This window comes from Anopheles stephensi, chromosome 3, assembly GCF_013141755.1.
Source record: "Anopheles stephensi strain Indian chromosome 3, UCI_ANSTEP_V1.0, whole genome shotgun sequence".
Lineage (NCBI taxonomy): Eukaryota > Metazoa > Arthropoda > Insecta > Diptera > Culicidae > Anopheles > Anopheles stephensi.
This window is the reverse complement of record NC_050203.1, coordinates 48,033,875-48,058,740: the sequence shown is the minus strand read 5'-3', so window position 1 is coordinate 48,058,740 and position 24,866 is coordinate 48,033,875. Positions and strand designations below refer to the sequence as shown.

General features: G+C 46.2%; 2 protein-coding genes across 2 annotated transcripts; one reads left to right on the top strand and one right to left on the bottom strand.

Moving 5' to 3' along the window:
* Window positions 1-528: 528 nt before the first annotated feature.
* On the top strand, window positions 529-2,814 carry LOC118510144 (translation factor GUF1 homolog, mitochondrial). The gene is made up of 3 exons (XM_036051631.1): window positions 529-688; window positions 749-2,522; window positions 2,597-2,814. Exons 1-3 carry the CDS (start codon window positions 633-635, stop codon window positions 2,720-2,722), a joined length of 1,956 nt encoding a protein of 651 aa, XP_035907524.1. The 5' UTR covers window positions 529-632; the 3' UTR covers window positions 2,723-2,814.
* An 829-nt stretch (window positions 2,815-3,643) lies between these two features.
* On the bottom strand, window positions 3,644-24,629 carry LOC118510142 (protein MON2 homolog). The gene is made up of 8 exons (XM_036051629.1): window positions 23,599-24,629; window positions 8,391-11,252; window positions 7,856-8,281; window positions 7,016-7,770; window positions 6,517-6,936; window positions 5,707-6,198; window positions 5,559-5,641; window positions 3,644-5,489 (listed from the first exon to the last, which is right to left on the bottom strand). Exons 1-8 carry the CDS (start codon window positions 23,716-23,718, stop codon window positions 5,233-5,235), a joined length of 5,415 nt encoding a protein of 1,804 aa, XP_035907522.1. The 5' UTR covers window positions 23,719-24,629; the 3' UTR covers window positions 3,644-5,232.
* Between the last annotated feature and the right edge of the window lie 237 nt (window positions 24,630-24,866).

Genomic DNA, 24,866 nt, shown 5'->3' with positions numbered 1-24,866 from the left:
CTTGAGTCAGTTAAGTTAGGCTGAAAATATAGAAAACGATGACATCGGGTTTGTAACACCGGTCTCACGAATGCATATCTGATCTGTATTAGATGGTATTTTGAAGGAAAATTGCCGGGAAATCACCGGGTTAGAGACCCACATTTTGGACGACGATCCTTCCCAAAAAAAAATAAAATAAAAATAAAATGATGAAAAGGCGGCCGCCGTTCAAGGAGATCATATAAGGTACACCGCCTCATATGAGGGATCAAGCCGAAACAACTTGATAAAAGGGCCGTCAATAGACCGTGGCTGTATCAAAGTTCAAAAAGGTCCTGAGATATCGTATCACTATTTCCGAATGCGCGAAAAAAGGAACTGGATTTTCATTTATTCAAGCGTATTTGCCTTCTTGCTCAAACCATAAATTTGAATATGTCCGATGCCTGTTGTCAAACTGCCAATCAAATGGCGGTCGTACGAAAAGGTGTGGAGCAGCAGCCTACGACACACTCTGACGATAGCGCCATGTGATTTTGACAGCTCTTTGTTTACGTTGCGTGTGTGTTGGTTTCGGCACGCCGACTGGCTGGTTGTGTAACGTAAATTGTAAATAACAAAATGAACTGATTTGCATGGTTCGAAACTGAATGATGGTCTTGACAAAGATTGGCTCGTTTTATGCTCTCGTTAGTGTTAATCTGCGGTGAGTAAAGAACGGAACAAACTCGTTCGATTGAGTTACAACGATGCATTCCATTGGCAGGAGGCGGTTCACTGCCGGTGTTCAGCATCACTGTCTTCACACAACCGCCGGTCGGTTGTCGGACGACATCGAGTACGATGAGATACCGGTGTCTCGAATACGCAACTTCAGCATCATTGCCCACGTCGACCATGGGAAGAGCACGCTGGCGGACCGATTGTTGGAAATGACCGGCACGATAGCGAAGCACTCGGGCAATAAGCAGGTGCTGGACAGCCTGCAGGTCGAAAAGGAGCGCGGTATCACGGTAAAGGCACAGACGGCATCGCTCATCTACCAACATGCGGGCCATCACTACCTGCTGAACCTGATCGACACACCCGGGCATGTGGACTTTTCGAACGAGGTGTCCCGTTCGTTGGCAGCTTGCAACGGTGTCATACTGCTGGTCGACGCTAACCAAGGCGTACAGGCACAAACGGTCGCAAACTATCATCTGGCTCGCTCGAAGCAGCTCGTCATTGTGCCAGTTTTGAACAAGATCGATCTTAAAAATGCTCGCCCGGAGGCCGTTTGTAACGAGCTGCTAACGCTATTCGACATCGATCCGGACGAGGTGCTGAAGGTGTCGGCCAAGCAGGGCACTGGGTGCGACGAGGTGCTTGCCAGCATTGTCAACCGATTGCCTGCACCGGACGCGAATCGGGATGCAAATTTTCGGGCCCTGATTTTCGACAGCTGGTTCGATAAGTACCGCGGCGCGCTGAATCTAATTTACGTCAGAGACGGCGAGGTAAGCACCGGGCAGGAAATCGTTTCGTGTCACTCGGGCAAGGCGTACGAGGTGAAAAGCTTAGCGCTGCTGCGACCGGACGAGCGGAAGGTGGATCGACTGGTGGCGGGACAGGTGGGTCTGCTCGGGTGCAACATGCGCACCAGCAAGGAATCGCAAATCGGTGACACACTGTACCTGAAGAAGCACAAGTCGTGTGTCCCATTGCCGGGTTTTAAACCACAGCAACCGATGGTGTTTGCGGGCGTGTATCCGCCGGACCAAACGCAGCATCCCGTGCTGAAAAGTGCCATCGAGAAGCTGGTGCTGAATGATTCGGCCGTTACCGTAACACCGGATTCCAGCCCGGCGCTCGGGCAGGGATGGCGTCTCGGCTTTCTGGGCCTGTTGCATTTGGATGTGTTCAGCCAGCGGTTGCAGCAGGAGTACGATGCCGAACCGGTCCTGACAGCACCGTCGGTAACGTACAAAATCAAACTAAAAGGCACCAAAGCGATGGCTGCGCACGGTGGCAATGAGATTGTGCACATCAGCAATCCGGCCCTGCTGCCCGACCGAACGATGGTGGAAGAGTACTATGAACCGTACGTGCTGGGCACGATCATAGCGCCGACCGACTGTGTCGGTGCAATTATTGGGCTGTGCGTGGAACGGCGAGCGGTGCAGAAAACGTCCATCAACATCGATAACGATCGAATCATGACCACCTATCTGATGCCGTTGAACGAGATTGTGCTGGATTTTCACGATCAGCTGAAATCCCTCAGCTCCGGGTACGCGAGCTTCGATTACGAAGATCACGGGTACGTGGAGACTAACATCGTGCGGATGGATGTCCTGCTGAACGGGCAGATGGTGGATGAGCTGTGCACCATCACGCACACCAGCAAGGCGCAAAGTCATGCGCGAGAGTTGGTGCTTAAGCTGAAGGAGCTTATCCCGCGGCAGATGGTGCAGATCGCTATACAAGCGGTAGTCGGCGGGAAGGTATTGGCACGCGAGACTATCAAGGCGTACCGGAAGGATGTTACGGCTAAACTGGTATGCTTCACACAGGCGGATGGATCTGTTTGTCTCACTTGTTGACTAATTGTGTTTTCCTGTTCTCTACACAGTATGGCGGAGACGTTACCAGGCGAATGAAGCTGCTCAAGCAGCAGGCGGAGGGAAAGAAGAAGATGAGATCGATTGCAAACATCAATGTTCCCAGGGATACGTTTATAAATGTGCTGAAGCGATAGAGTAATTAATGCCGTAACGTAGAATAACTACAGACGGCAATGAAAATAAAACAACTAACTTAATGGATTCTCAAATCCGTTGCGAAGATCTAGATCCGAAAGGAATTGTGCAAAATTAATGGCAGCCATTGTAGGAACTGGACAAATATCGTTAAAGTCTTGTTATAGACTTATTTTACTGTTCAACATCGCTCTGGAAGGTGTTATGCGAAGCGCGGGCTTTGACATTGGGGGCACGAATTTCACCTTGTCTCTCCAATTCCTTGGTTTTGCGGATGACATCGACATCATTGGACGGCGCTGTGTGAAGCGTCCGACCGACTAAAACTCGGAAGCAGAGCAATGGACTTCTGAGACCCAGAAGGGTAGTCCTCTACGGGCAAGAGTCCTGGACTATGCTGGCGGGACCAATGCACTCGCCATTGTCGAGCGGCGAGTGCTACGCAATATCCTTGGTGGTGTGTGCGAGCAGGGCGTGTGGAGAAGGAGAGTGAATCACGAGCTCTGTTGGGCGATGCAGACATCCTGACGGTTGCAAAATCCGGAAGGATTCGCTGGTTAGGACACGTGATGAGAATGCCGGACTTATGTCCTACCAGGAAGGGTGCTCACCAGCGACCCGTTCGGTACGAGCTGTAGAGGAGCGCAGCGAGCATCGTTGGCTGGATCAAGTGCAGTCCGACCTGAGGGAGGAGATCGGATGCAACCGGGGGTGGAGGTGAAGGCCATGTCTTTTAGACCAGATCCATGGACCCAGATCTTCCTTAGACACATCCTCAGGTCCACTTATGGCACTTATGGTTTGATACTGATATTTGTCGATCAGTTTGATCGCTTGTGTTGACGGTAACACACACGATCAACCAATATCAGTCATCACATGAACGACATATCCTTTTTAAATTAATTATTATAATCCCATGTTGTCACTAATAAAACTTTATTTTGATCCTAAATGCCTGTAAATTCGTTAAAACTGCCTCAATACGATTTAGCAACACTTCCTCAACGCTCTCTGCCTTCAGTTGCGCGTTTTTGCTAAAATTGTGTATGCGTTCCGTGTCGTACCGTTTTTCCTTCTTCTTTAAATGTGTTTTACGACGACACAATTCTTCCTTCAGCCAACGGTATTGCCTCTACAGACAAGAATGCGTCTGCTGCCTGAATGTGTAATTTTATCTTAAAGCTTTTTGGCTGACGCAAATGGATCACGACGCGCGGCTCATGATGCACCAGAGCGGGTGGCAAATGTTATGACGGTTTGTAGCAGCCGGTCCGCAGATCAGACAGGGTATTCGGAATATGCTTTTTAGTTTAAGGGGGAGGTGAAACATACTTTTACTCTTTATTCACTTCACATACATAACACAACCATTTAAGATGATTTCGGTCTCGCTCTCTCTCTCTCTCTCTCTCTCTCTCTCTCTCTCTCTCACGCCAGGCCTTACACCTTACACAACTACTTAAGTGCGGATAAAAGAATAGGAATCATGGGTTTTACCACCTTCGCTAGTTTACTTTAGCGCACTCCAGCTAACCAACGGGAATACAGAACAGGGGGGGGGATTTGTTTGAGTGTAACGATAAAATTTGCAAACCAATTCCCTTACAGTAAGCAACGTAATTTAAACAAATTTAGACAATTTAGAATTGCAATTGCATGCTTCGTGTGTCTGTGTGTGTGTGTGTGTGTCGTTTTCTAGTCACATGATCTTTGCAGCCTGATAAATCGTCTGCTAAACCTGGCTAATAGGCTAATGATACTACTAAAGTGGAACGCGGAACGAGGAACGATGGAAAGTTGTTGGTTGTCAAGTTGCATAGCTTCATTTGTGAAGGGTTTTTTTTTGTTAGGCGTTGATGGTAGCTTGATAATGTACTGTTGAATATTGATTTCGTAGAAGAAAATGTGCAACATGCGAACTTACATGGAACGAACGAATGGAACGAGAACCACTACAAGAACATTCTCTACGCTACGGAAGTAAAATATGTAGTGTATCGATATGATGGTAGGGGAAAAAACTGTTGCAATAAGCTGCATCAAAAATGGGCCGACTAATTATCGGCCGGCTCTGTGGTGGTGGTAGTGTAATGCCGAATTTAATGTAACTGTGGCTGTAATCGATTCTGTATCAAATATCGCCGTCCGCGCGCTACTATACTAATGAAAGTATGATGAACTGGGTCGTTTGAACATGCTTTACGAAAAAAGCGCCATGCATTTACCATTACTTCTATCAAATTGAAACGAAATGTAATCGTGGTGGCATGAACCGATCAAGCTAAGGACTAACGAAAATAGATGTCTGTTGCTGTATAAGTGCAATAATGTTGCTCTATTTTGCTCCGATCCAATTTCTTTCCTCATAAACATTACCAGGCCCTGCATCACCCCGCGGGACGGGTATCAATGCAGAAAAATCGCGAACCTAGACCAGCAACTTCATCAACAAACCCGAATCGTACCACACGAGGAAGAAGAAACTGGCCGAGGTGTTGGACATCAGCTAACAGTGGCTAATGCCGTTTGTGTTGACGATCTCATTGTTGTTAGCGGCCAGGGTGGTGCCACCGCCGTGTCCTGATCCGGTATGGCCATTTGCATCCGTTGCTGCAGTAGTGGACGTGCTCGGTGGTCGCAGCAAATCACAGTATTGCAGCAACGCCTCACGAAGAGAGCGAGACACCTCGGCGGAGCTGGTAGTCGTACAGTCCACCAGATAGGGATAGAGACTGATGAGCTGCTCCCAGGCGGTAGTACCGACTGCAGCGTAAATCACAGCGAATGGGTGAGTTATTTTGTTTAAATAAAATCCAAAAATCAGAGACTTACCTTTAGCGGCGGGTGCTTTCTTCATGGATATCACAAGTGTGGCGACGGCTTTTAGAACGAACGAAATTTCCGATAAACGATACCTATGCGCAAGGAACCATAATTATGACTTTATGTTCTATGTAAGTGAACCATTCCAAACCCTTACCTTGGTAAGGGAAATTTGCCACTCAACCGTTCGTCTTCGTTGAACTTTCTAAGAACCTCCTCGAACCGGTGCAGCAGTGCCGTTATCGCCAACTGTCCCGCAATGCCACCCTCCGACGTTTTGCTACCCTGCCCATCACACAGCGTGGAATTATTGTTGGCCAGGTTCGTGTCCTTTTCGTCCACCGCACTGGCTGCCGCTGTACCGACACGATCGTCCAGCAGCGAAAACTGCAGCAATGTTTCGAAGCACGTTTTGGCAAACTCTTCGCGCAGCTTAAGCTCTGTTTCGCAGCCAGCGAACGGTGTGCTGCCGGTCGTGGCCGAGTGAATGGAACCCTTGTTTAAAATAACCACCGCGTCCAGGATGAACTGTTGCGGAATCTCTTGGCTGTATGGGAGAATTTCATCGCGTATCAGCTCGATCACCTGACAGTCGATTGTTTCATCCAAGATAAGTTCATCCAAACCTCGATCCTCAACGATGCAAATGCTGGGGAAAAGACAGGGATATAAATTATACCGTACTTAGCCTTAGTAAACGTATAAGCAAACATAAGGCTTGGTCTATGATTGTTAAGATTGAGCGCCTGGGTGAAATGGATCTTGTATCGGCCAAGATCGGTCAATAGGATGGTCTACACCATAGCCTGTAAGCTTTTTAATTTTAAGTTTGCCAGAGGCCGACTGGCGTTTGGCGTTTGGCGCGTAATGCCAACCGTAATGCCATAGCCAACCATGAGAAGTTCCCTCCAATTTGTTTAATACTCTTGAAACCCTAAAAATTGAAGTTAATTTAACGATGGCTTACCTCTTCGTAAACAAAAACTGATCCAGCGTATCGGCTAAATCTTTCCACATAGAAGCGAACTGTTTCGGGTGTTTTCGCGCCACTGGCAACCCGGTGTGCAGCACACTGATCAGGCTAGAGATAGCCAGCTTCCAGGTGCTCGAGGACATGCACTTGTACTTTAGCGACAGTGGAAGATGCAGTGCTTTGATAATTTCGTGCAGTATCTGTCCTTCAATCACCGCCACATCGTTGGCCGTCTGCTGGTAAAGCTTCACGGCCACAGTAAGCGCTTTCTCGCCGAACGGAATGTAGTTCATGCTAACCCATTCGACGCCGTTTGCGTTGGCCGCGGATGAAACGGGATGAATGAGACCGCCGGTGCCGGTGTTGCCGGTGTTTGTGCCTGCACCGCTCCCACTTCTCGACGATTTAAGAGGCCTACCGTGGAGAAAGAAGACACACACATTAGGTCATAATTGAGGAACAAGCAGTCAGCTACGATGGTCCTTCCTCTTACCTTGTTTCAATGCGATCGAAGCTCGGCGGAGCGCAGGCAAATTTACTGAAACTTAACAATTGCTTAAAAATGGCCGATATCATATTTTTTATCCCACTGGCACCTCCGCCACCGTGGATGGCTTCCTTCTGCAGCAGTTCCATGCAGTCCAGCACTCCGTCGTGCAAGGGCGTCAACAGCGAGTCCGAAATGGTGGACATAATGTAAGGCGTCGAGTCACTGTGCACCGGGACGGCCACAGCGTTCATTAACACGGCACAGAGTTGCGTCAGATCTTTGCTGTTGAATCGCGCCCTAATGTGCTGGAACAGTGCCGGGAAGATGTGTACGAGGGCGGTCAAAAAGGCCTGGCTAGGGATGTATAAATCCTCACTGCCACCGTTGGCACTGCTGCCACCGCCGTTGTTACCCTTATCACCGGAAAGGTCACCGAGCGTCGGAGGTTTGGTGCTTTCGGCACCGATATTTAACCACACTCGCCACGCTACGTTCCAAATGTCGGCTTCAGCCGTTGCTGGAGTGTTTCGTATCGCGCCGACCTCATCTCCACCGCCCGATGAGGAGGATACCGCTCCACCGCTAGCAGCCGGCACGGTGGGACGGTTGTAAAGAATTTCTTGGAATGATTTCAGTGCCGCTAGCGACACCTCGTTGCTTTTACTGAGTGCAGAATTTTCTATAAACTCCAACAGGAGCGCCCAAGCACGTGGAAAATCGCCCAACATCTGCAGCAGCGCCCTTTTCGTATTAAATACCTGCATGGCAAAAGTGGCAAAAATAAATCGGTAAAAAGCACAGTTCGTCCCTTTTAGCCGCACACGGAACCGACTGGCGACTTACCCTCGATACTCCAGATAGTGTGAGGACCTGCGTTTCGGCCCACTGCTTTTGGGCCGTGTTACGCGAATGATGAATCAGTATGTTTCCGCTGGTGTCGACCTTTTCGTTGCTGGCACAGCTAGAAAGCGCCCGCACCTTATCCAGCAGCGGGAAAAGCACCTGCCACAGGACAGCCTGCCAGGTCGGTGGATTCAACAAAGCGCCGTGTGCAGAGATGGTTGAAAAAAGCGTTTGACCGGCGGATTTCCTCACGGCTGGACGCGGATCCACGCACAGATCGCCCAGCCGAGCGTACAAACACATCCACAGCCGGTCGAAGTGGGGCATGTTCAGCGTTCCTGGAAAGTCCGGCAAAACGGACATATCGTCGCACACGGTCTGCGACAGTTTCTCCTGATTTTGATTGAAGTAATCTGAAATATTCCACTGTATGGGAACGCGGAAATGGGGGGAAGGAGAGCAAATGGAAGGGCGCATGAATCAATACTTCTACAGCGGCCTGCGGGACCGTAGGTTGTATCGCATTCTAACTTACCATCAGCCCAACAGCGGTCAGTGAAATGTTGAGCTCCTGCGTTTGTGAACCAAACTTGGCCGCTGTGTTGACGCACAACGGGAGACAACGCCAGGGCATGACGGGCAGGAAGTCTGTTACGACTAGCTGCAAACATTGAAACGCGATACGGATCAAAGATTCGCCGTGATGGTCACTGACGGCACCGATGATACCGAGCACTAGCGGCCAACCATGCGACAGTGTTTCTCCTGCCCCGTTCAGGACGAGCAGCACACAGTCCAGCTGACGCTGCCGCACGTCACCGTGCGGGACCGACGATAGTTCCGACAGCGGTCCAAGCAGCAGGGTTTGCAGCTTTAGATTTTCCTTCAACGGTCGTTCGTACTTGTACTGTAGGGCGGCCTTGACCAGATACGTTATCGCTTCTACGCCCCATTCGCGCATGCGAATGTGCGGATGTTGACAGATTTCCAGCAGGTGGTTCGTTAACGGGCGCCACAGAACCTCGATGCGAGACAGATTGACGAGCCCCGTTTCGAGCAGCTTGGCCACAGCGAACAGCGACGGTTCGCGATTATTGTACGCCAGTTCCATCGCCTCGTGTGACAGCTTGCACAGGGCGTCGATCAGATGGTGCAGCGCCACATCATCCAGATATTGGCTGGACTCGAACAGCTGGCTCAGCATCGTCGACAGAACCGGCAGATCGGTCATGACTTGGGTGATCGAGTTCGCGTCGGTCGGAGGCTTCTGAACGGCCTGCAAACTGCCGCCGGTGGAAGGTTTCAGGCCAAGAATCCACGCCAAATGCTGCAAGGTGGTGAGCACAATGTGCCACGAGCTGCCCAGAATGCTACCGTGGCAGTGTGCCAGATGTAGCACCGACCGCATGCATTGCAAATTTTTGGCGGTCAACAGAACCGGCCCCTGGTGGGCACCGACGGGTAGTGAGGACGTTGGGAGCGGCGTTCCAACGGCCACAACGGGGTGCCGTTGTTGCTGCTGCTGATCGATGTCCGCGTAGGTACCTCCATGATAGCCAATGCTCGCTCCCGTCATATCCTGGCTGCCCAGCCGCATGTGGGATTTGAACGCGTTGCCTTGATAGTTCACGTTCAGCACCGACAGTGCGTAATGCGGCGGAAGCGAGGCACGGCAGAGCGCCGTAATGAAGGCATCCCGCGGGGTGTGCAGCTCCAGCAGACCACACAGCGCCGCATAGTTTTGGATAGCCTTCAGCACGCTCTCTGTCGAGGATTCATCCGTCGCGGCATCAATCAGTGGACCCAGCGCCGTCAGTAATCCCAGCCAGCTCGAGTGTATCAGCTGAATGTGCAGCGCTTTGTCCGCTTCGCTGACGCGCTGCATGTAGGGGGCCGGATTTTCCTCCCCAAGCTGCGACGGTCCCTGGATGGACAGTGAAATGGAGCGTACGATGTCGAGCAGACAAGCGTACGCCACCGATATCCCATACCCATCCGGGATGGGCGGTGGTTCCATCTTGTCCAGCATCTCCAGAAAGGTGGACTTCGATTGGCCGCTCGGGAAAGTTACCACGAGCGGCAGAAACACGCCACGGAAAATGAAACCGGGCTGTGGAGAAATGCCCGGCCCGACGGGCATGCCACCCATTAGCTGCGACTGCTGTCCAGATGTTCCTCCGACCCCACTGCCACTTCCACCACCTCCACCGCCACCACCGCCGCTACCTCCGGCCCCGCCAGTTCCCATCGACGCACTGAGTAGCTGCGGATTGATGAACAAGCTCTGCACATACGTCCCGAGCGAGTTGATGATGTCTTGGAAGATGTTTGTCGCGTGATCCTTGAGATCGTAGCACCGGCAGAACGAGATGAGCAGCTCCGGTTGGATGGTCATCTTGTGCAACACTTCCAGCGCTAGTGATCGCTGCCAAGCCGGCTTGTCCGGGTCGAGGAACTTCACGATGAGCGACAGGAAGATTTCACACTCCGTTACCAGCAGACTGTGATACTTCTGGATCAGAATCGACACCACACGCAGCAGGCGCATGCTGATGGGGAAGTACGGTTTATCGTGTGGCGCACCACCGCCCGGCTGTACGCCTGCTCCTCCAACGCCGGCCTGCGGAGCGATGGTACGATATTTGATGTTTGGCGAGAAAAGTTTTATGACCAGCGCACAGACGCGTTCCTTCAGCAGAAAGCTAAACTCTGGATTGCGGTAAAACACGGACGTATACTGCGTAAGGACAGACTCGAGCAATTCCAGCCCGAAGGTGCGGGTCATTTCCGTCATACCCAGCAGCCAGTACGGTTGGTCAGCGTTGACGAGCTGTACCAGATCCTGGAACAGTAGAAACGCATCGGCCGCACAGGGAAGCAACCCTTTCGGGGCAACCCCAGTGGCTAGCTTCAGTTCCTCCAGGTTTACCTCACGCCGTTCGTCCTGGTTAGCATCCGCTTCCGCTTCCTCGGCGACCACACGCTCAAACACAAGCGAAACTAGCTGCCGAACGGTCGCACCGGCCGTGTTGATCGTTGTCGAGTCCTTCGTGAAGTGTAGCCGAAAGCATAGGACCAGCGTTTTTGCTAGCGTCTCGCCATGCACGACCGTGTTGGTGGTGAGCAGAAGAGTGACACTTTGCAGCACCTTCACCTCTTCCGTCCCGTTCTCCATCAGCATCCAGAGCGTATCGGTGATGTAGCGCGCACCCTTCTGGTCCACCACCTGTTGTGTGATGAGGCGCTGCATCATCCCGAGGCAAAATTTGATTATTTTTAAATCCTTCGACTCGCAGCCCTGCACCAACGGGTACAGGATCTGGTTGACCACATAGTAGACGGGTGTTTGCGGATTAGCGCCAGCCGATTTTAGTTTCAGGATCGCTTCCTCGCATGACTGAGGTGAGACAGGCATTGCGGCATCCGAAGAAAAAAAAATGCACACACGCAGCCGGATGAAAAGAAACAAAAAAAAGGCAGAGTAGATTAAATAGAGTCCAATAAAACAAAATTCCGTAAAGATAGATGGGCGAGCAAGGAAAACACCGGAAAACGACACGAAACGGTACGCACACAAAACAAGGGAAAACAAGTGATAAAAATCGCACACCATCAGCGTCGGTGGTAACAATAGCAAAGATTAACGCTAGAACAAGGGGCGCCTAATTAGCATACAACATGCATTTCCTGTCAGCGTAAAACCACCGCAAACGACGTGAACGGATCTGAAGATCTGCACAGCGCAACAGAACACAACAATAGGTGTAGCAGTACGGAGGCTGAATTGTCGGCGAACTAAGCCGCACACAAATCGGGGTCCATAAAGAGGGACCACATCGGCGGCAGGGTTTTCGTTGCTCGACCGGAGAAATGGGAACTGACAGAATGAACCAACCATGAATGAAGTCAGTGCCGTTAACAGAAACAAAAGTGTTCTATTCGATGATGACAACGGTGTGGATGGCGTTGCGTTTCACTGTTGATGTTTGGGCACTGGTTGGTTGCATTTACAGGTTTTAGTCGGTACCACATACCAACATACAGAGCTCTGGTTTTGAGGGTGCAAACAGCCTCTCCATCCACCTTTTTCTCTCGACACTCTGATTCGAAGCTAGTGAGAAGGTACAGTTAAAACAACTCCATTTTTGTGATTGTTTTTCAGTGTTTTCATACAATGACAAAGGCAAAACGCTATAAAGGCTTACAATTGCTGCCGTTCTTCTTCACCGTTAGTCGAGCAATGTGTCAAATGGTTGTAGAAAACAATGGCCTAATATTCATCATTATCAACACAAGAACAGTCCTTGTTACGGTTGTGCAGATTTACACGAACATCACTTAAGCATGTGTTGAAAGTTTAAAAATAAAATTATAAAATATAAAATAATAAAATAAAATAAAATATAATGCTTTTGTACCTCATCTTTGTGCAGAAAAGTTCTGTAAAAATGTAAGATTGTCACTGATCGTGTTTGGGAGCCGACTTGGGATATTTGCACTGATTTAGTCTAACTTGTGTTGCTCGCTTGGTTGCCTGTGTTAGGGCGGTCCGGTGGCCGAGGCGATAACGGCGCCGGTCTTCACACGGCGGGGTTCAAATCCCATCCAGACCGCCTCCCCTTACGCAGGGCTGACTACTTTGCTACGGGTAAAATCAAGTCACACAAAGCCAGAAATGGCAGGCCGAGATCTTTCGAGGTTGTAGTGCCACGGAAGAAGAAGAAGAAGTGTTGCTCGCTTACCTTTCAGTGAGATACTGTTTCATTCATGCTCATTTGTCTGAGTTAATTCGATAAGAAGTGTTCATGCTCATTCATGGAAAGTTCCTTATGTTGCTAATTCAAAACCAACCAACCATAACTATTGCATAAAAAGGCCATAAACTAGCACAAATATAAACTTTCAATTTCAACAAATAACCCTATTGTTAAGGTATTTTATAGTATTTTTCCCTCAGCAAAGACGTTGGAAATAGCGAGATAATTCCTGACAAACTGTTATCCCGTTAAAAGTCTTGTGAACTCTCTGCGTGTTGTGATCGAAAGGGCCTTTTAAATCCTAACGCTTTAACGAACGCTCTTCGTTTCCTTCGAGGGTCAAACGGAACAACCAATAAACTACTTTAAAGTACCCAGCAACGACTACCAATTGAACATTTTAATAACTAAAATCTTCTCATTGCTGGAGAATCACGAAAACGTCAGAAAGAAAACAGTACCGAGCTGCTGAACAGTGTTGACGACGCTTCTAATACAGCAGAAACTTATTATTGAACCAAGGCTCTATTTTATAGCATGATTTCGCTGTAAAACTAGGATTCAGGGATCGGAAGGCTGACAACGCCCAAGGAAAAATGTTTTACGATGTATAAGATGCCGATCATAAAGACAACCGAAAGTCGTCAAAAAAAACAATCATGACTTCCGTTCCATCTAATTGTTGCAGGACCACTCTTAAAGCAAATGCCAGGAAAATTGTTAGTATTGAGCTACTTTCAGTAGTTTCTTCTTCATTGCTATTAGAAGTTAGGCTATTAGAGAGTTAGAGCAGTTTTTTACAAAAGCATTTCATTTGATTCTATATTTTAAATTTAACTTTTGAACACAACATTTGATCAAATTGTTTTAAAAGAACATCATTCCAAAAAATCGTTGTACAGGTTTTTCCACTCTATTGTTTTTATGAACATGAACAAATGGCACTTTAATGGTAATGTCGAATACCCAAACCCAAAGTACATCTGGTATGGCACAGGACAAATTATGCAAAACGAATGACAAATTGGAAAGTGTGCGCAATCGATCCGATATGATGTTTGGCCCAAGACCAGTGGGAAAGAAATGGCAATTATTCACTGACAGTAGTGGCACCTAGTTAGGACGACAAAGCAGGATCGTCGCTCACTTGCCCTGCGCCATTTCTTGGTGTAGGAGGAACTGCTTGTACTACTTTTATTTGAATGTGTGTGTGTGTGTGTGTCTTCCATTCACAGCTGGATAATTTGAAATGACGCAGAGAGTGTCGTTATGACATGCACTGCAAACGATTGACTAATAAATCATTTACTTTATGCCCTTCAGGTAGAGTCGGTATGCATTGGGCGAAACTACGAAAAGGCCTACGAAATGCAATTGTTAGCACGCTTTACAAGGCATTTCAAATAAATTATTGACAAAAGAATGGTGCATCTGCGAAGGCTAAGATAAATCCTACATAAACTTTATCCTTTACGTAAGGGGTATTTCCTTTTCATTTTACTACTCCGAAGCTTTGTCTTTAGAGAGAAATCTTCATCAAGCCTTAGAGCATAAGGGCATTACTTCGCGCGAAGCAAATCCGGCCTCATTCAGCTTTATGATTAATTCTCCTCCCGCCTTAATGCATGATCACGTTCCAGCATCCCCCCGTTTCGAGTTGACGTGCCTTGCGAGACCTCATGCTGCTGTCGCCAATTTCAAATCAGTAATCTTAAGCACAACTCATTAGACTCCTTTTCCGGATCGTTTCCCCCGAAACGCGTGCTGCAGATGCTGGCACTTAATTGCTTCACCCTTCGCCACACACGAGCCTACCCTCCAGGGTGGTTGTTCTGGCTAGAGCAAGAGCCCAACGTGCGACACAAATGCCACACGTTTTCCGGTCGAAATTATCAAAACAAAGCATCGCAAATTTTATTTCTTGCTGGTAAGATTACACATACCCTGGCAGGGGACAAACTCTTTCGGATCGTATTCCGCTGTGTATGCTACGACGGGTATGTGAGAGCTACGACGTGAGTGTAATCGATTGTCACGGAACATAAGGACTTTTATTGTCGGATTCCACACTACATGCGGGGACGCGTAGTAGGCAGTGGCAGTGGCAGTAGGGCGGAAACGATATGCGTGATGATTATGATTTTTCCTCAACCATTATCGTGCACCTGCGAATCGGTGATAAACATTGTGGTGTTTCAGGTGTATCGCAGGACTCTATTCTCGAACAAAGTGTCCGAACCGCACAACCGGTACTGCTGCAACCGTTTGAGAGTCGTTTGGCGTGCACCCTAATTTATTGCTTCCATTTGACGATGGAAAAAGGAGGGAAGCAGCCTTCTGCTGATAGTAAAGCATTTAACAATGTTCGTACCATTTCAACATCCTCTGTTGTTTCGTTGCATTACCTTCTGTAAGCTACGTCGTTAAAAGCACGAATTTCCATCCGGAACGAAAATACCGAGCCAGCCAGCAACAGTTACTGGAACCGGGTTGTAATTAGTAGTACCCCAGGATTAAGTTCTTTTGATGGAAGGTCTACGAAGTACGCTTAATTTAGCGTACTTTAATTTAACATTCGTAGAGAAACTTGTACTACTAAGAATGTGCTTAACTGTTTAAAAAGTTTGTATAATTAATATAATGTTAGCAAACAATTTCACACATCATTTTTAAATCACTTTTTCAGCTAAAAGTACTGCTTAAATTAAATTAATTTTAATGTCGCATTCATCTCAATAAGGGTAGTTATAATTCAATTCGAAAAAACTTTTTCAATTTCACAAATAATCTATCTTCCAGCAGCAATATTAGGCTTTTGTGTGTGTTTTTTTGAGCGATTTAAAAAAATAATAACGCGTAAAACCTCTTCTTCCCGGGCAGGGTTTTTTTCTGTTTCGTGGAAAAGTGCCGTCGAAGCCATGGAGCTGTTTTGTGGTCTCATATCATAATCGTTTCATGATACAAAAGGCTATCATGATCCACAGCATACCGGCATGGCACGTTCGCCTACTACCCTTTTTGCGGTACAGTGCGGTCGGGGCAAAAGAGGATAGCAGAAGCAGTGCTACCACCGCCGGGAACAACACAAATTTTGTGCGGTTTGCTGAAACGGCTTATTACGACATCCGTTCGTTGATGCAGTGTTTTGCCCCGATGAGAATCAAAAAGGGAAGCGATGGGGTAGCACTCCGAATTAGCTCGAGCATGGGTGCTATCTAATTAAACGCTCACACCTCTGCCACAGGACGCATGCTATCGCTAAACAACTAACAGCACAAGAGTCGTGACAAGAGGAGCTGAATGTGGTGCGTGGGATGTGGAGGGATGCTGGTTGAAGCATTACATCCCAGCGGAACTTGGTGGCCTCAGCCTCCGTCGTCCGTTTCATTGGAAAACTCATGAATAGATTGTCCTATCGTTGGAAGATCTCGCGAAAGAGCGTATAAGCTGGTATTATAACGGATGGAAAACCCCCGGTCGCAAGCCGCTGTGCCAGAACCACCAGCTAGGCACAAAAACATCGATTGACGATAGGTGGGAATTATCGATAGTTGTAACGTTGGCCACATATATGCGGTTTTTTGAGCAATTGGGGACAATTAGCAAATCAACATGAGCCAGCCAACCCATCGGCACGGTGCTTTGAAGTAATTTAATCTGGTAATAGTATAGGACAGAAAAGGCATCGAAAAGAACAAACGATTGATTATTAGTTCCGCGAACATGGTAGATTCATGATACATATTTAAATAAAGGTATAAAATAAGAGCATGAAAGTAGTTAAATTACGTTTATTGTTGTGAGCGAGGTATCTGTATGTGCAACAAATTAAGCACAAATCAGTTTAATACATTCATTCGAAAATATTTCGTACGCAATACTTGCCATGGCGAAATAGAATGGCTTAAGCAATCTAGAATATGAAGCCGTTTCTGTATCAACTAGCTTTGTTTGCCATTTCATCTAAGGAGCCTGCCATAAAAATGGATGCTATTGCTTTATCAACTGAAAAACCCTGTATTAAAAAAGAACTAAGTCGTGAATGCAGGCAGTGATAACTTGAACTTGAAGTGATTTCTACATTTTTTCTTTTGTAATTAAGCTTTTATACGGCCATTATAAATCAGACAGACTGTTCGATACATTAGTTTCGCTTGAACAGATTGGTGAACAATTGCTGCTCTGCGAACTTGCTTTCCTTGTGGCGTGGTTAGTTTTACTCGTACAAAGGACCTTATCTTAAGCGACTACAGTCTTGACCGTTGCGTACTCTCGCGTAACTAAGTAATTAAGGTACTATTCCTGACTCTTCGCTCTTCTTTCATGAGCAGTACAATGACGTCTTTCACAAAGCTTAGCGGTAACTTTTACAACAAATCGCCCATTTTACAAGCCCTATCTGTCTCAAGCAATTGCTCTTCGCTATAGTTCGGTTTGGGGCGGTCCGGTGGCCGAGGCGACAGCGGCGCCGGTCTTCACACGGCAGGGCCGGGGTTCAAATCCCATCCAGACCGCCTCCCCGTACGAAAGGCTGACTACTTTTCTACGGGTAAAACTAAGTCACAGAAAGCCAGAAATTGGCAGGCCGAGACCTCTCGAGGTTGTAGTGCCAAGGAAGAAGAAGAAGAAGATAGTTCGGTTTACATTAGAATTGAACGCTAGAAGTTGAACATGAATACCACATACCAACAACTGGTCCGCAAGAATTTGTACAAATTAAAAAAAATGATTTACGAGATTGAACATCAAAACCATACGGTGGAATATGGACCAGCTTTCAATATAAAAGACCAGCCGGCTATTACTGGGTCTGCAATCCTTAGATAATGCATAGATAGGCAGTACAGGCAGTTTTTATGGTTACACTTATTAAAGGTGAAATTGATGTACCAACGTTTCTATTAAGGATACTTTCGAATGCTCTTAATTACGCACTTTGTTCTCCTAACTTTCTGCTAAGCATTGATAGAGCAAGGCCATTGATGGCCAATTTTACGATTCGCAAGTATTATAAGGGCACCATCGCCAGAAATGGCTTTAATGGTCCTCTAGCAAAGACGGTAAACTTCTACTGGTTTCTAACTAGTACAGTCGACATCAGTGGTCTTAGGTTATGCCTGCCATTACTGGCTTACTAGACTTGTTAGTACCGCATAGGAGGATAGTTAGTCCTCACCATGGGGGAACGGTGGTCCAGATGAGATTTGAACCCCGGTCTTGCCTTGTGTAGACCGGCGCCGCTGTCGCATTTCAAGAGAGAGGGCTTTTGATCCTTTTTTCGCTATGAGTTCGTTTTTCAACACTTTTTTTATTTTTTAGTCACTATTGCCGACGTTTATATGTTTATGTTTAGTTATATTTTTAAATTACTAAGTCCATTTTACATTTTAGTGTTAAGTATTGCAAAGGCCCCAAAATTAATTTTATCAACAAAAAAATGTAGAGAAAAGAAAAGCGAATTCTAAACTGAATTAGGAATCTAATCCAAATAGGGATGCGGCTACAGAAAGCGAGTCCCGCAATCAGTGTATGATGGAATCAGTGTATGATTCCAGTCATCATAGGATGGTCAAAATACAGCACACCTGTACACAAATTTGCACTGGAAAACAATGTGCTAAATCAAGCCATTCATCCTTGTCATATTTCTGCTCTGCCCATCATTTGGCAGAAGGTTTTAATTAACATTTGCATGATTTAACAATAATTAATGAGAATATTACACCGAAAAAAATACGCTTTAATTAACAGATTAATAGATATGGGTAAGGCAGCCGCGTACACATGCACTTCATATATCATGCATAACGTTCTATCGTCCAGAACATATCTCTCTCACACAAACACACACACATAGTACACGACATTCGGCCGGACTAATCATAAAAAGCTAAACCATGTAAATCAGCTCAGCCGTAAAATCCGTTACGGGTATAATGAGACCGAACCAAGACAGGAGGAAAAAAGCACCGGGGAAAAAAAAGGAAAAGCCCCAAATCAACATTTCTAACCAAAACGACTAACAAACAGCGGGACGAGATAAAACCGTTGAAGATTGTAGCTAGGCCGACTGGGAAAGTGTTTACCATTTTTCTCTGTCAACAGTGCCACAGTTTCAGTGCGACACATTTGGTACGGGCCGGCGACAAACATTCCGTGACAAATCCTGACCGCTGCCACTGTATAGCCAGACGAAATGGGCTGTGACAGCGGTTACTTCGCACCCACTCCCCCAGAAGGGGATTTGCGAGCCCTGTATGATATACAAAATCATGTCCTGTCCACAGAATAAATGGTCATCACCTCCAAACCATCGGTCCTAAGTATCGATGTTCAGGCAGACCTCTCCATCAACCCCCACCACCAAATCCACAAACCGAACGTCAAAGCACAGGATCTTTCTTTCTGACTAGTTCCTAGTCTTTGTTTCTTCTCAAAATAAAACCCACAGCTCAGGCTGGCGCGAAAAGGACATAGAAAGGATTTCCGACTTTTGCTACCTTCAGGATAAAAGGCTCCAGTGACGTAAGGAAGGGAAGTCGGTCGGAAGACCACCACCAGCCCAAGAAAGATTTGCCGCAAAAGAAATAATAATACTGAGCATTGAGGCATCAGATCTGATTAAATAAAAGCCGAGCCGCCGATGTGCCCGGCTCGTTTGCCTGACTTTTGTGGTTTTTCATCGATGTCCAATGCTGGCGAGACGAATGAAATCTATTTATACTGCGGTTTATAAGCATTTTTCGGACACCCCACTGGCAGCTCAATATTCGCCGTCGAGCACGTACTATGGGGGTAAGACATGCTCGGGGCATTTCGAGTTCCGTTCAAAGCTTTCAGGAATTAAAGGATACTTATTTCCGGATGGAGGATGTTGCACCGGCAGGCAGGATGACTCGGTGTTGTATAATGCCCAACAAAATAAACGATTACGCGTAAAGTTTCTCGTCTTAGTGTGCTTTTTCGTACGTACAGTGAGGGGCAGAAAACGATCTTTTTAGCACGAAGTGTCTGTCCATTTTAATTATGTTAAGACATCGGCACAATGTTTAAGATCAGTAGCTTAAAAATTTAGACTGGATTCTAATATCGGTTGAACCGAGGTCGAGCTTATCATAATTTAATTTATTAAAGGTTTTTCATCGCATTTCCGTCTATCAGATTTTTGCAGCATTATGTTAGTTTCTATACGCAGGCCGACGCTCACGAAACGTGCATTTTGACACATTAAAATCGAATAGTTAGCAATACGACCAGGCCGTTCTTTATGAATAAAAAAAAAAAAAAAAATCGAATAGTTCGTTGACATTATTGAACGCCACGCACATAACTTTAATAGGAAAGGATCTGATAATGCAAAACATGTAGTAACATAGTAGTGATCTAAAGGTTCTCATTGATGCCGTAAACTTTAGAGAGCTTATTATATGCCCGTGCGCAGGACTGACTATTTAGCTACGGGTAATTTTAAGTTAGCAAAAGGAGAAGAAGAAGATAATTAGGATCACTCAATAGAATTGTCCAGAAGATCGTCTTCGTAAAGACACTGAGATATTTTATGTAAAATGTTTACATATTAATATTTAATAATATATTTAATATAAATATTTATTTTATGTTAAATATTTTGGAGACCTAACAAGAGACGGCCAAATTTGACTATTGCCGGTTAGTTATTAAACATTAGATTATGGATCGGTTAAGTTACAGACATTACAATTGCTTAAAGGCACTTAATGTGGAAAACCAAGACCAACCAAGGTTCTAAAAATTACAAAAGTGAATATTAAAAACAAATAATTATATCGTGTAAACCCAGACGCTGATCATCTATAAAACCAACAACCCACAACGGACGAATTCAATCACTTCATTTAATTAACCTTCATCAAATAGTGTCAAAAGGGTTTCCGAGCACCCAAATTCCACGAAAAGCTACTAATCAGTTTGCTAAACGACTGACTTGTAATGAATGCCTCGGTTCATATTGGACATTTAATCGAAGTATCAATATTTAAGTAAAATAAAATGAGCTTATTATGTTCTATAACATCACGTCTGGACAAACTAACCGGCTACCTAAATACCGCATGACTCAATTAAATTTGTAAATCACTGGCCAAAGACATAGACAAATCCTTGTAACGAAATCAAGCCAAAATTTAATTTGTGCTGGTACATCTTTCATTTTGAATACTACTGTACTGTCCTACATGGTCCTAGCTGGTGGCCAGGAAATCTCCCACCGCTAAAAAGAAAATAGAGAAAACCCCGTACAAACCAACATCAAAAGTGCATCCAACGCTAAAAGCAAGTTTCCCTCCCGTTTGCATCTTGGAATGGGCGTTCAACACATTCAATGGTGGTCTGGTGCAGTAACACCACTTCGGGGGAGTTGTTAGTTGCCTTTTTATTGCTTTATTTTGGCAAGCCAAACTGTGTTGCTTCTTTGAAAGAGCAACCACACACCACATGAAACCATTAGAGTAAATTTCATTGATAACAAGGCAAAAAGGGGGAAAACTTCTAGTGCAATGAAGGACCACGCGCTTATGGGCACAATTTTCAGGCAGTGTTTAAATAATTAATTGTAATCAAATTGTATCAAATGCCGCTAGGTAGCAAGCGAGAGCGCATCGTTCGGTCGACAGTTGATATTATTAGGCACAAAATGTTCTTCCTATTCTAAAGTTTACATAGAAAGCGCTCTCGACATGCTACCACCAGCCCATTCCGATCAATTAAGTGCTGATCGTGTGTGTGTGTGTGTTTGTGTGTCGCAGCGAGCTCCATAGAGTCCCCCAGAGGAATTTAGCGCAAACACGGTGCTCTTGCACGAGAGGTTAAACATTGAACAAGGGCAGCTTTGGGCAGCAGAATTTAGAGTGGCCTAAAGGAGTGCGACCATCTTTTACGAACTGGAGAGCATTCTTACCAATTTAAAGTTTTTGGTCCACATCTTCCACGTCCAAAAATCCCAAAATCCTTTTACGGTTCGGGAGTATTTTTCAAGAACCAATTTGTGAAACATCTCCTTGTGACTACTTGTCCGCGCCATCACGCCCTGCTGAAAATACAGCCGGTGGAACTGTGCTGTGTGACGGATAAATATTGAATTAGATTACCCTGTTTGTAGTGGACACGGTCTGAAGGACTTTGAACCGCAGGCCGGCTAGGATTTAAGCCGTCCGCTACACTATCTTCCCAAGAAGCGGGGTGTTGGGTCGTACTACGGCAACAGTAACCAGTTTACCGAAGGAAACGAAGGCTGCACATTTCATATTATCTGCAGCGAACGGCAACGCTCTTTGGAAGGTGGACTAATTTGCTAAACTATTTAAAAAGGATGCTTTCGGTCAACAGCATGAGTCACAGAGCGATGGGACACAACAGGGAGTGTTGTAGGTAGGTGGCAAAACGAAGCCCGGTTTTGGGTAAAATCTAATTTATAATGCTCAACAATGTTCCTATTATTTTGAAACTCCCGCTATTGTGCCGCTCATCCCGGTTTCGGTTTTATCGTACCCATGGCAGCAATGCTTCCACCCGCATGGGAAGGACAGATTTTGCTGACCAGCAGCAGGACATTCGCACACACGCACACAACATAGTCCTCTCGCAAGGGAGAACACATCGCCCACCAAATGGGCGCAATGTTAAATATTTTAGCAGAAATAATCATTTTAATTAGCCGCACATGCCATTGCGCCACGAATGAACTGTAAAAATGGATAAACTCCGCGGTCACTTCATTTGTAATCCTGTCCCGCCGCCTTGGATGATCTTCCTCTAGCTTCATTATCGCATTCGTTGCCATTATTATTGCTCTGCAGAGTGTTGTTTTATAATTCGATTAAAGCTCCATTCCACCGGATATGGGCGGCCATGTTTTAGGGACGTTTTTGCGTTCACCAGCCGTTGCACCGATCGACAATATATATTAATCCAGTAATTCTTTAAGAAAGCTATCCAAAGTCCACAATGCGCCGATTGGCATCAACGCAAAAGTAAACGGAACGGCGGTTCGCGACGTCAGCGTCATCAACATCGACGTCAGCTTCTTCGTTGCCATGGAAATGGAGAAAGTGGTTAAAGGGGAGAGGAATCGCAAGACGTGGTAAAAGCAAATTTGCACAAATGATTAAAGATGCCTGTGGCCGTTGCCTGCTCCGTATACACCGGACACGGTAATGGTCGCTAGGATAAAGTCAAGCTGTGAATTTAGTGCCGTCGGAGTGCGGGTTTTCCATCGTACTACGATAATTTTCTCCTCTGCTCGTGGATTAGTAGATGCGGCGGCTACTCGATAAACATTGAACACGCTTTCCCTGCATAACTCTGCGGAGGATTTTGAATAGTTGACACAGCGCCTAAAGGTATGCAATCACTTGCTTTTCGTACTAAAAACGATCACCGGAGTAATCTTGGGCTTAATTTCTTTACTTTTTAGGGCGGGGTGCATCGGAACATGAAAAGATTCGTAGTGTAATCTAACTTTAACTCTCTGCGGTATACTTTAAAGTGGACACTATTGAAAATCTCTCAACTCAACCCACCTTACACCCCCATGATTCATTTATATTGATGGCAAGTGAAACGACACCCGCAACCAACACAACCATGCGGCGGAACGCGCGCTATCATTTTATCAGTTTGCTCAAGTGTCGTGTTACGATGATTAATAATGGATAGAAAGAAATAACAGTCGATTTTGGGCACAATCGTCAGGCGGGGTGCATGGAAGAAGCTGATAAATGGAGTGTGTGCATGGCGTGTGGCCGTTCGTGGACTATAAAACATGCTTATACCATTTCTTACAGTTCCGCCACACAGAAACACACAACTGTCTTGCCGTTGGGAAGGATATTGCTTTTAGCGGCACGTCTTCTTTTATTGTGGTGCTTTATTTGTTCGGCACACAGTTAACGCGAGATGAACCGATGTGTAATGTGCCTATACGAAAGCTCCACAAAAAAGCACACCTACCTCTTTGATCTGGGGAAACTTTTTCTTCGTCTCGAGCGATAGATTGCGAAAATCGTTCTGCAGCACCTCGAGAAACTTTTGTGCCGCCTCGGTGTCGGTGGTGCCGCTGACGAACGACATTCTGATGCGTGTGAATTGCGTGCCGCCGCGTCCACGTACCGTACCGTCTCGGCTATCGTCCCCTTTGCGCTCGATCAAACGTCGTAAGCGGGTAAATAGCTCCGGGTGTGTAACTCCAGTACAAGATTTTAGTTGCCTCTCCTCGGGTATTGCACTTTTCCTTGCACTATGTTGCCTTCACACGGATGCCTTACGTAAGGCGGATTTTCGAATACTTTAGCCAGGCTTCACTGTTACTCGCACGGTCTTACTGCCAACACTTTACAGGGAGCGGAACACTTTGGATTATTATTGCAACAATTATTATTATCCAACCTTGGAGCAGTGTGAGTTAACCTTCATCACATGGCAGCATCTTCACACCGCCTTCACACCTTCGCCCATACAAACACACATACAAGCTTCCACCACGAAAAGTGTTTCATTCAACAATTCCCCCAACGGGCCACGTAGAACCAGAGGGAACACACTTTGTGGTGTTTACAGGGGATAAACAAGCGAAATGCCTGTTCGCTGAGACGATTCACCGACGGGACAATTTATCTCACACGCACGGAAGGTGCACTTTATCGGCAAATCTTTTTCCAACGAGTGCACCGATGACTTGTGCATACGTTGCACACATAAACGCAGATTCGGGCAGCTTGACCGAGTCCAGCGGACCGGAGCAGCGTACGATCCGGAACCAGCACAAACAGGAACAACTCTCTAGCTACACAAACACACACGATTTTGAATTCAATTCGGCATCTAGCACGGAACTCGGGTAATTTTCACTGCGCGTTGCGCTGATGGTGAATCGTATGTGTACACATCATTCTTTCGTTTCGTTTGCAAAGTTTTTTTCACTGCTGTTTTTTTTTCTTTTGTTCCATATTTTGCTATGCTGTCATGATGTCAGTTTGACAGTGCGGCCAAACTACCCAATAAACAAAAGTTTGTTAAACTGTTATTAGACTGGTAATTCAAAATAACCGTTGAATATTTTGTAACTCCGGCGTAAACTTTTAAAGTTTTTTTTCTTTGGAATCGGAACATCAAGAGGTATGGCCATTTCGAGCAATCTAGACGTGACTTTAGCCGTTGATTAATATATAGTCCAATTGATGGAGGACTGATTGACATGAGATTCGAGCCCAAATCCTGCC

Excerpts from the sequence above, each read along its gene's own strand:
- LOC118510144 (XM_036051631.1), top strand. The coding sequence starts at position 633 with ATGATGGTCTTGACAAAGATTGGCTCGTTTTATGCTCTCGTTAGTGTT. Across the intron at positions 689-748 it reads CTCGTTAGTGTTAATCTGCG|GAGGCGGTTCACTGCCGGTG; the intron begins GTGAGTAAAGAA and ends TTCCATTGGCAG. Across the intron at positions 2,523-2,596 it reads AGGATGTTACGGCTAAACTG|TATGGCGGAGACGTTACCAG; the intron begins GTATGCTTCACA and ends TTCTCTACACAG.
- LOC118510142 (XM_036051629.1), bottom strand. The coding sequence starts at position 23,718 with ATGTCGTTCGTCAGCGGCACCACCGACACCGAGGCGGCACAAAAGTTT. Across the intron at positions 7,771-7,855 it reads CACTATCTGGAGTATCGAGG|GTATTTAATACGAAAAGGGC; the intron begins GTAAGTCGCCAG and ends TTTGCCATGCAG. Across the intron at positions 5,642-5,706 it reads GGCAAATTTCCCTTACCAAG|GTATCGTTTATCGGAAATTT; the intron begins GTAAGGGTTTGG and ends CCTTGCGCATAG.